Source organism: Gopherus flavomarginatus, chromosome 6 (assembly GCF_025201925.1).
Source record: "Gopherus flavomarginatus isolate rGopFla2 chromosome 6, rGopFla2.mat.asm, whole genome shotgun sequence".
Taxonomy (NCBI): Eukaryota; Metazoa; Chordata; order Testudines; family Testudinidae; genus Gopherus; species Gopherus flavomarginatus.
Window position 1 is genome coordinate 32452977 of NC_066622.1, and position 10529 is coordinate 32463505.

At 56.1% G+C, this 10529-nt stretch overlaps 1 protein-coding gene across 2 annotated transcripts; it reads right to left on the reverse strand.

The window, feature by feature from the left end:
* Positions 1-4813: 4813 nt before the first annotated feature.
* SAC3D1 (SAC3 domain containing 1) lies at positions 4814-7501 on the reverse strand. Of its 2 annotated transcripts, XM_050960871.1 has the most exons (3): positions 7372-7501; positions 6467-7033; positions 4814-5303 (listed from the first exon to the last, which is right to left on the reverse strand). In XM_050960871.1, exons 2-3 carry the CDS (start codon positions 7020-7022, stop codon positions 4840-4842), a joined length of 1020 nt encoding a protein of 339 aa, XP_050816828.1. In that variant the 5' UTR covers positions 7023-7033; positions 7372-7501; the 3' UTR covers positions 4814-4839. The 2 variants fall into 2 exon arrangements, with proteins under 2 accessions (XP_050816828.1, XP_050816827.1); XM_050960870.1 differs by lacking the exon at positions 7372-7501 and having other exon boundaries at positions 6467-7355.
* Positions 7502-10529: the final 3028 nt, after the last annotated feature.

Genomic DNA, 10529 nt, shown 5'->3' on the forward strand with positions numbered 1-10529 from the left:
CACTGCACTTCCAGAGCTCGGATAGAACCCAAGAATCCTGACTCCCAGCTGCCCCCATCTCCAGATCCTTGGCTAAGTCAGGTGGCTACAACCCTCGCCTCCCAGCTGCCACTCTGGGGTGCTGTAAATCACACCATAAATACAACGGTACTTCCCCTGGGGCAGCTGGCAGCCGGGGCAGCCTCGGAGCAGGAAGGGACGTGCCAGAATCCAAGGGGCCACAGAGTCAGTGTGTCTGTATGTGTAGGGTAAGGGGTCAGGATCAATGAGACCCAGGTGGGGTGAGGGAGAGGGAATCAACAGGGTCTGGGGGGTCCTAGATGGTTGGGATCTGTGGAGTCCCTAGGGGAGGGAAGGGGACAGAGAGAATTGCAACCTAAAACTGACATTTATGGGGCAGTTGTTCAAACAGACAACCACCTCCCCTAAACACATGTACCCACTTGCATTCAGACACCCTCCTCATGCACAACCACACCCAGTGCTCACGGAGGCGTACCCACACTGCCTCACATAGGGCCCACTATCCAGCTGCCCCCACTCCCCTCCCTGAATGGGGACAGAACCAGGCTTCCTGCCTCCCAAGCCCTGCTGTTCCAACTAAAGACATCACTCCCACCCCTGTGGTGGGGAGAGAACCCTGGAGTTATGACTTCCATATCCCCAACCCTCAATGCTCCACCCTGCTCCCTGGGTCTTTAAGGGTCTGTTCCCCTCTCACCCTAGACCTGCTCCCCAGGGCTGGTGTAATAAGCTAACCCTGGAAGAAGACTTTAGCCAACCCATCAGGAATGCGGGTGGGATTAGTCTGGGCCTGAGGTCACCACAATAGCCACCCAGCCCCATACGGTGGGTGGCAGGCCAGGGCTTAGGCACAAGTGCTGTGTCTGCTCCTATATTCACGTCTCGATGCGTCCAAAGGATTTGTGCCCCCCCGCACCGCCTGGCCCATTCACTGCCTCCATTCAGCCCTTAATCTCCAGCCCCCACCCTGTGCCTCTTGTTTTCTGCTTGCTGGCATTATCAGGGCCTGTTTTCATGCCCCTTTGACACAGCCAGAGTTCCAGGGACCCACAGGGTCTTTGCACAGAGTTGCATGCCCCAGTGGAGGGAGCTGTTCCCCTGGGGGAAAGGAGGGGAAGTCTCGGGTCTTCCCAGTCCCTCTCCTCCCATGGATCTGGGAATAGAAGTCCTGACTCCCAGCAGCCCAGCTGTGATCACTAAACTCCACTCTCCTGCCCATAAGGTCTTTAAGCATCTAGTCCCCCCAACCCACACATCCGCCTTATATCTGTTCCCTACCTGGGGCAATTCTGGAAGGTGCACAGGGTGGCAAGCTCCCTTGCACACTGGCATACAGATCCTCCTGGTTCTCTGTGACCAGTGCCATAGATGGCCCATGGGACCAGAGACCTGCCAGGTCCTTTCACGTGTGAACACATGGTACCCATTGAGCCAGGCACTGACCCACAATGGGGATCCGAACCCCTGTCATGCTGAGTGCTGCAGACCCATGACTGAGACTGAGGCCCCTGTGATTCTGAGTGCTGCACAATTCCCAGCTGGACAGGCACTGCACAGACACAGAGTGAGAGACAGTCTCCTGCCCTGAAGAGTTTTCAGTCATGGCAAAAGGCAGGATTATTCTTCCCATTTGTCAGACAGGCAACTTGAGTCACCGAGTGGATTACCACCAATGGAATTGCAGCAGAGCCAGAAATTGAACCCAGCTGTCCTGAGTTTCAGGCCAGCAGCCTAGCCCCTGGAGCACCACTTAAAGGGGCAGATGTGACCCATCTGGATCATTGCGGAACAGAGTCACCTGCTCTGATGATGGCGAAATTCCCCAGACTAATAAAGCTTCAGATAAGCAGATGCATAAATCTCCTGGGAGAGACAAGTCCCTCATCCATTACCTGAGGATCTGTCACTTACCCTGTCACACACATCACAGGCAGGAGTTTCCCAGGGGCTGGAAGGTCCCAGCTTATCAGTCCCAGCTGGGCCCCGTGAGAACATGGGCCTCCAGTTCCTCTTGAGAGGCTGCTGCGTGTTTGCCTGAGTTGTTTTAAGATTTAATTGGACATCATAAAGGGGAGGGAGGGAGAGGCACCTTGGAGGGAAATAAACAAAGCCCGGATTCTCAGGCTGTCGGATTCTGAGTTATAGACACCCCCCACCCATCCTGGGGATACACAAGGGTGCCTGGGAATGGGACATGGGGTTTTTCCTATCTAGACGGTGCTAGCTAGCTCCAGTCTGGCCCCAGAGTGGGAGACTGGCTGGCTCAGGAGGCCTGGGAATAGGATACAGCACCTTTCACCTCTAGGGGGCGCTGGCTTCCATCCAGCCCCAGCTGAGGGGGACTGGCTAGCTCAGAGGGGTTGGGAATGGGGTATGGGTCCTTTCCTCTTCAGGGGACGTCAGCTTGGATCCAGCCACAAGGCAGGAAATGGAATATGGGGCCTTTCCCCTCTAAGAGGCACCAGCTCCAATCCAGTCCCAGAACAGCAGGCCTGGCTAGCTCAGAGGGGCTTGGAGATAGGATATGGAGCCTTTCCCCTATAGGGGGCCCTAGCTCAGATGTGGCCTTACGGCAGATAGACTGGCTGGTTCAGGGGGGTGGGGAATGGGACACAAGCCTTCCCCATCCCCATTACGGGGCGGTGGCTCTGATCCAGCCCCAGGGCAGGGGGACTCGCTGGCTCATGGGGGTGGCAAATGGCACAAAGGGCCTTTCCTCTCCAAGGAGAACCGGCTCTGATCTGGCCCCAGACCAGGGAGACCAGCGGGCTCCAGGAGGCGGGGAGTGGGAAACAGGAAACAGTGGGAAATCCCTTTTCTGTCTGAGCACACCCTCCTCAGGTCTCCAGCCTTCAGCCTTCGCCTCTCTTGGGGAAGAATCTTGTGATTCTTCTACTCTTGGCCTGGGTGCCGGGCTACAGCTGGGCCCATCCTGGGCCTGCTGGGTTCAAGCATTGGCAGATCTTCCCTCTGGGAGCCTGTGACTAGTGGGTTACAGCCACCCCAAAGAGCCTTTGTCAAACCCAGGTATTGATGACTGAACCACAGGAACAAAGCACAAAGGAAAACATTCTATCCCAACCAACAGCCTAGGCGCGTGGCTGTGGCTCTCTTTCCTGGCGTCTAATCATGCTTCTGGTGGGCATCCTGGCAGGGCACACTGCCCCCCACACCTCCACACAAGCAGGCCTCAGGCTTCAGTCTCAAAAACCTGGGTCTCTTTAAACCTTCCCAAGACTTGAGATTCCCACCCTGCTCCCAGAGCTGGGGATAGAACCCAGGAGTCCTGGCTCCCACCCCAGCCCTCCCCTCACTCTAAACCATTAGTCTCTACTCTACTCTCTGAGATCCTCTGGCAAGGACCTGTGTGTATCCCAACCCTCAGACACCACACACACAACCCCCATTCCACAGTCAAATTCTCTCACACACACACACACACACCCCCTGCCTCACAAAGCCCCCACTTGTGAAACCTCACAGACAACCCATCCCCCAGCAACACCATATGACTCTCCACATACACACAATGCAACCACACACACTCCCCCTAGACAAATGCAAACTCCCATTTATTCCCAATGATTCATTCACTTCCCCTCATGCACCACCTCACAACACTGCATACTCAGCTCCCCATGACATTAACACAATGCTCCAGCATGGCAGACCCACACCACACAGAGGTGGATTAAGGTTTCGTGGGGCCCTGGGCCAAAGCAAATAGGCTGCCCCCTCCCCACACCTTCCGCCTGTGGTCCCACCCCTGTTCTGTCTGTGGCCCCTCCCACAGCCTCAAACCTTGTGCCTCTTCCCCGTAGCCCAACCCCTGTAACCTGTGTCTCTTCCCCCCACCCCCATCCCTGCCAGGGCCCTGGGACCACAGCAGGAAGTGAGGGCTCTCCCAGCCCTGAGGCCGCAGAGGGAGCGAGAACTCCTCCAGTCCAGGGGCTGCAGCCAGGGCCAGGAAGCTGGGTCTTCTCCTGCCCTGCCCTGCTGCCAGAGAGCTGGGTTGGGACGCAGAGACTCCCTCTGCCCCATCCCGGTGTTTGTCTTCTGGGAGTGGGACTCCTCAATTGGCCGGGACCCATGGGCCCATTGGCTAATCAACCACTGCACAGACCCACCACCTCTTACAAGTCAACATTTATTGTGAAACTGACTTCTATTACCTCCAGACACCCCAAAATTCTAGGGGCGCTTTGGGCTGTGTCCTACATCTCCCCTTACCTCCCACCTGGGGCAGGGGACACTGGCTGCCATTCCATACAGCTCCCCGCCATGTGGATCGGGGACCCCAAACCATCACACCAAAGCTCAGACCCAAACAAACTCCCACAAACTCCAAGATCTGAGCCAGCTTCCTGAATCGCAAAACCACAGGGCGGAGGGGGGGGGGAGGGGAGGCAAATTATCCAGCACAAGGGGTCAAATGCAGGAAGCCGAGCCCATCAACACACACGATCGCCCAGAGCCATCCAGTTGCATTAGGCACAAGTAAGTTACTTCCTTTAGCCCCCTTTTATGCAGGGGGGAAATCAGGCAAAGGGAGTGGCTTGGCGGAGGTGACACACAGAGAATCAGTGACCGAGTCACTAAGAGAACCCAGCAGTCCTGGCTCCCAGTCTCTTGTTCTAAACCTGATTCCTCTTTCATTGCAAGGAGCAGAACCAGGAGCCCTCCTCAAAGCCAGCAATAAAACCCATAAATCCTGACTCCCAATCCAGCCAACTAGACCTCACTCCTCTCCCAGAGGCAGGGATGGGAACTCAGGAGTCCTGGCTCCCATCCTCACCCCCAAGTCTCTCCAGACCATTAGCTACAGGCATCTTCGATGACCTCCAGCAGGGGGGCCTCCCCTCGTTTACTGTCCACTAGCAGCTGTGAGGGGCCGTGGACCAGCATGCCTGGGTCCCTGAAAGCTGTTTTCTGGAAGACCACGGCTCCATCCAGCACCGTGAGCCCATGATGGCGGCACAGCTCTGCCATCTCCTCAGGGCTGTCCACTGCCAGTAGCCGGGCAAGCCAGGTCAGAGGGCAGCGACAGTTCCTGGCACTGAAGCCGTGGCTAAAGGTGAGCAGTGCCAGGTGCCGGGCAGGGCCCAGGTGCCGATGGAGGGCGCAAATCGGCAGGTAGGGCAGGGCCTGCACCAGGCGGAAAAATCGTGCCCAGTTGCGCTCCAGGTAAGCCCAGTTGACAGCTAGCGCCGTGCGGAGTTCAGGGGAGGCCCGGACAGGGTCTGGGAGCTGCAGGACCTGGTGCAGGGCTTCTGGGAAGCCTAGGGTGGAAAAGGGGTAAATCAGAGCAGCGCCCCCTGCTGAGCCCCCCACCACTGCTCCTTGCGCACAGCACCCCCCTGCGGAACTCCCCACAACTCCCTGCAGCACAGGACCCCTACTGAGATCCCCCATCCTGCTCCCTGCAGCACAGTGCCCTTCCCTGACTACATTCCCCTCTCCCTGTCATCTGGTTCCCTCCCAGCCCCTGCACCATTCTCTAAACTCCAGCAACCCCTACTGAGCCCTCTGTGCCACCCCATGCAGCACAATGCCCTCTTCTGAGCCTCTACTTCTCCTTGCAGCACAGCACCCCCTACTGAGCCCCTGCCCCCTCTCTGCAGCCCAGCGTCAGCCACTGATCTACCCACATTGCTTCCTGCAGCACAGTACCTCCTAGCACCGCACTGGGGTCAGCACTGACTGCCAGGGGAGAGTGCCTCCTACTGAGCCCCTGACCCTGGTCTCTGTGGCACAGTGCCCTCTACTGAGCCACCACGCTATTCCCTGGGTCACAGTACCCCCTGCTGAGCAACACGGCCCACTCTCTGGCTACATCTACACTACAGGATAAATTCGAATTAGCTTAACCCGATTTTATAAAACAAATATTATAAAGTCGATTGTGCGCGTCCACACTAGACACATTAATTCGGTGGTGTGCGTCCATGATCCGACGCTAGCGTCGATTTCTGGAGCGGTGCACTGTGGGCAGCTACTGTAAAATAAGGAGGCCAATAACTTCGATTTGCGTCCACACTAACCCTAATCCGATATAGTAATATCGATTTTAGCGTTACTCCTCTCGTTTTGTAGGAGTACAGAAATCGATTTAAAGAGCCCTTTAAATCGATATAAAGAGCAGTGTAGTGTGGACGAGTGCAGCGTTAAATCGATTTAACGCTGTTAAAATCGGTTTAACAGCGTAGTGTAGACCAGGCCTCTGCAGCACAGCCCCTCCTACTGAGCAATGCATGCAGCACAGCGTGCCCTACTGAGCAACTCACCTTGCCCTATGCAGCACAACGCCCCCTTCTGACCCTCTCCTACTCCCTGCAGCCCAGCACACACCTCCCAAGACCTCCCCCAAATTCTTCCTGCAGCACAACAATCCCTACTGACTCCCTCCTGGTCCTGCAGCACAGCATCCCCTAGTGCTGCTCACCCAGATTGTAGAGGAGGAAAAGAGCCTGGAAGGCCGGCTCCCTGTGATGACAACTGTCCCGGTAGCAGCGCCGCAGCCAGCTGAAGCACTCTTGGAGCTGGGTGCGATGGAGGTGGGGGTCGAAGCGGGCAGGAGGTTCCTGGCACAGCTGGTAGCCGGCATGGAGCAGGTAGCCCAGTGATCGCTCCAGCAGGGCCACACATGAAGCCCCCTGCAGCCGCTGCAGCGTGGCATCCTGGCGCACAGCACGCAACCGGTCAGAGATGAAAGCATGGACCTCAGCTGGGGGCAGGTCAGCTTGCTGCGCCACCTGGCCCAGCAGGTAGCGCACAGTGGCCAGCAGCACTGGGGCAGGGCGCAGCTCCTGGGGCTGGGGCAGCTCCTTGCCAGCAGCTGGACGGGAATACTCCTTCACCACGCGGGCAGGGTCACCCTGCCGCGTCCCCTCCCGCAGCTCCAGCCGGTGCAGGCGGCCCTGGCGCTCCCGCTGCACCAGTTCACCCAGTGGGCACATCCCAGGGCATGTGCCCACTGGGAACTCATCTGCACCCCCCATTGGCCAGGCGCCTGCAGCAGAGACAGAGAGTGTGAGGATCCGGGCGTGGGGGGGGGGCAGGGGGTTCCCACAGCATGTGGGGCAAGATGAGGAGAATCAGGTCCTCCCCATGGGGACTCTGAGGAGGGGCAGGTCTGAGGGAAGGGCCCCTCCTTGTGGGGCCTGGTAGGTGGGTGATCTGAACTACGCCTCTGGTGGGTCCTAGGAGGAGACCTGGAGTCAGGGCTGTCCCTGTGGGAGAACTGGACCAATCCAGCAGCCCCCCAAATTATAGCCTCCTCCCCCCACGACCTGCCCAATGCTAGGGATAAAATCCGGAGTGCTGACACGCCCCCCCCCCCGCTCTCACCACTAGACCCCACTCTCCTCCCAGCCCTGAGGACAGAGCCCAGTCGCTCCTGCCCCAACCCGGGATCCTTCCCTGGGACCCACAATGCTCTACAGCCTCGACCCCCCCCCCTTCGCAATTCCCCCACAATGCACTGCGCCAGAGGCTGCTTCCTCCTTGCACAGGCAAACAGCCCGTCATCATCATGTGATCTCACCATCCAATCCCAGCTGTGTAGGGCCGGGGCGGGGAATGCTGCTGGCTGGTCCGTTAGAAGCGGGCGCGCGCTCCCGACACCTGGGTTCTATCCCTGGCTCTAGGAGGGGTCTAGTGACTTAGAACAGGGCAGCTGTGAGCCAGGACTCCTGGGTTCTATTCCCAGCTCTCCCCTCAGGCCATTGGGAGGGAGTTATTTTGCCATCTTTGTGCCTCAGTTGTTCCCACCCAAGCTGGCAGCTGTGTGCTTTGTTTCCTTGCTGCTTGCAAAATGCTTTGCAGTGGTGAGCAGGGAAGGGAACTCCTGGATCTCCTGCCCCAGCCATCAGGGCAAGGGGACCACATCCCCTCTAGAAGAGGAACCTAGGACGTACCATGCCAGGGGGCCCATTTAGCCTGGTATCCTATCTCCCAAAGCAGTCTGGCCCAGCTGCTCGAAAGGCAGGTGAAGGAGCCCTTTGGTAATGACATAAGTGGATCACAAGGGCAGGTTCCTCCTGACCCCCATTAGTCAGGAGTGAGCTCTTGCCTTGAAGCATGAGGGTTTCTGCTCTTTCCCAAAGCCTAGGTGACATTTTAATCTTTGCTCTGGATGTTAGTTATTCAGATCAACATCCAATTCTGGTATGAATCCCTCTAACTTGGTTTCAATGAGGCCCTGTGGTAATGAGTCCCACAGGCTAACAGTGTGGAGACATTATACGATCAGACTCACGCTCCCTCACTCTGACCAGAATTCACCCACAATTTCAGCCCCCAAGAAAGCCATAAATCCAGGTTCCAGCCACACACCAGGACACTGAAGAACCAGGGAGGTTTCTCTCCACTGACCCACACCTTCCACAGCCCAACTTTCTCAGACACATGAGGGGTGGGAAATGTACAGGTAAAATACATTTAACACCAAAAATCATGACTCCTGGATTCTACTCCTGGCTTTGGGAGGGGACTGGGGACTAGTAGTTAGAATAACAGTCAGGACTCCTGGGTTCTATTTCCAGCTTTGGGAGCTGTGTGGTCTAAAAGGGGCTGGGAGTCAGGCTTCCTGGGTTCTTTTTCCAGGTTTGGGAATAGAGTGGGATCTAACGGGTTGGGAGGAGGCCAGAGAATCAGGTCTCCTGGGTTTTAGTCCCAGCTCTGGGAGCAGGGGTGGGAGGAGGAGACAAGACTCCTGAGTTTTTTATTCCATTTTAAGAGAATCCAAAAGACAGCAACTCTCCAGAACTGTCAGCTCTCCCTGGCTCTGAGGAGCCCATCAGAGTAGTTACAAGCTTCAGAAACATTAAAGGATGTACCCTGACAGTACTCTGAAACTGAGGCACAGAGATGGGGTGACTTGCCCAAGGTCAGACCCCAAGTCTGTGACTGCACCAGGAATCAAATCCAGGTCTCTGGAGTCCCAGTCCTGGGGCCTTAACCACAAGACCGCATGGAAAGGCTCCATCTAATCCTTCTCTATGGTAGTCACAGTTGAGAGTCATCAGGAGGAGGACTGAACTCAGGCCACAAGAGAAATGCCATTGGCTGGTGGCAGCAGTAATAAGCCCTCATCCATTGTTTGGACCAGCTAAAACACAAGAGAATCTGGGCATTACCCAAGCAAGGCTGTGAGAGACAGAAAACCCTAAGGATTCCCCCAACAGTTAAGATTACAAATTAAAAATGCCCCCTGGGGTAAATAATTCACCCTCTTCTCTTTCTCTCCCAAAACAAGACATCGCCCCACCCAACATTCCCCATATCTGAGTGAGGCTCACCTGCTTCTCTGAACCAAAAGCTGTTTGATGGGTAGCTAAAGGGATTCAAGATGGAGGATGGTGTATTTATAGATTAAGTCCCACCCATAGGCAGGATTTACCTGGGAGGGTGGGGCTGAGATCTTTATATATAGATGAGAACCACTAGGCTAGTTCTAGATTAACTGAGTAAGGAGAGTGGAGCTAGTTAGGTGGCAAATCTATATGACCTTGGTGTGTGGGGATACAAAGAGTTCCTGGCATAGGAGGAAATAGTGAAGCCTGGTATGGCAGGAGGAGCAAAGAGGGCACATAAAGGCCCTGGTTTGTGGGAAATGGAAGGCACATAGAATCCCTGGCATAGGGGAGAGGAGAATGGAGAGCATGCACATATTCTGGCCTTGAGGAAAGGAAAAGGGGGGGCACACAGAGCACTTGGTATGGGGAGAGGGGTGGGGAGGAGTCACCATGAGTCCTCAAAATAGTGGGCTGTGACCCAAAGACCCCTCAATGCTAACTGGCAGAGGGTACAGTGATACATAGGGCACAAGGATCCCCTCAGTTCGCCTAAAAGGTCATGCAAGGCTCTACTAGAAACCTGCATCACACTGGTCACCAAAATAATTATGAGATGGATGTATGGAAAATGTGAGGAGTTGTGGCTATGCTGAAAATTGTGTTGTCTAGGCCTTGTAGTTAAAGGCAGAGCACTCAAAGCCATGTGGGAGGCACCTATCTCCCTGGTGGGCCATTGTGTGTGTCCCAGGAGAAGTAGTAAAGGTGGCTTGTTTTCACTCTGACTGGCTAACTGCTGGATGTTAGGTGGGTGATTTTTGGAAGTTGCTGTGTGCTGCTCTTGCAGGCATGGCAAAGCTGAGTGTGCCCAATTGGTCGTGGCTGGGCACTCCAGGGCGACAGGTGTAGGAGCTGGAGGTTAATGTGTGCTGAGGGCCGACTGGAAGGCCAGGCTTGTGTTGCCAGAGGCGGGGGGCTGCTTCACAGCAGGTGCAGACAAGACCCTCTCAGGCGAAGGGCAGGTGGCAGTGAGGTGCCTTGCAGCCCTGGCACCCTTGGAAGGCATCCTGAGGGGAGCACACAGGGAGCTGTGGGGGGAATGGAGGGCAAAGAACCCCTGGTGTGTGCAATGCGCTTGGCCGACACAAGCTACATAACGTAAGCCCCTCTCCACTAGTCCCTGTTACCCAAGCAGACTCATGTCCACATCAG

Coding starts and splice junctions, on each gene's coding strand:
- SAC3D1 (XM_050960871.1), bottom strand. CDS start 7,022: ATGGGGGGTGCAGATGAGTTCCCAGTGGGCACATGCCCTGGGATGTGC. Junction 5,304..6,466: donor TTTCCTCCTCTACAATCTGG/GTGAGCAGCACT, acceptor TTTCCACCCTAG/GCTTCCCAGAAGCCCTGCAC.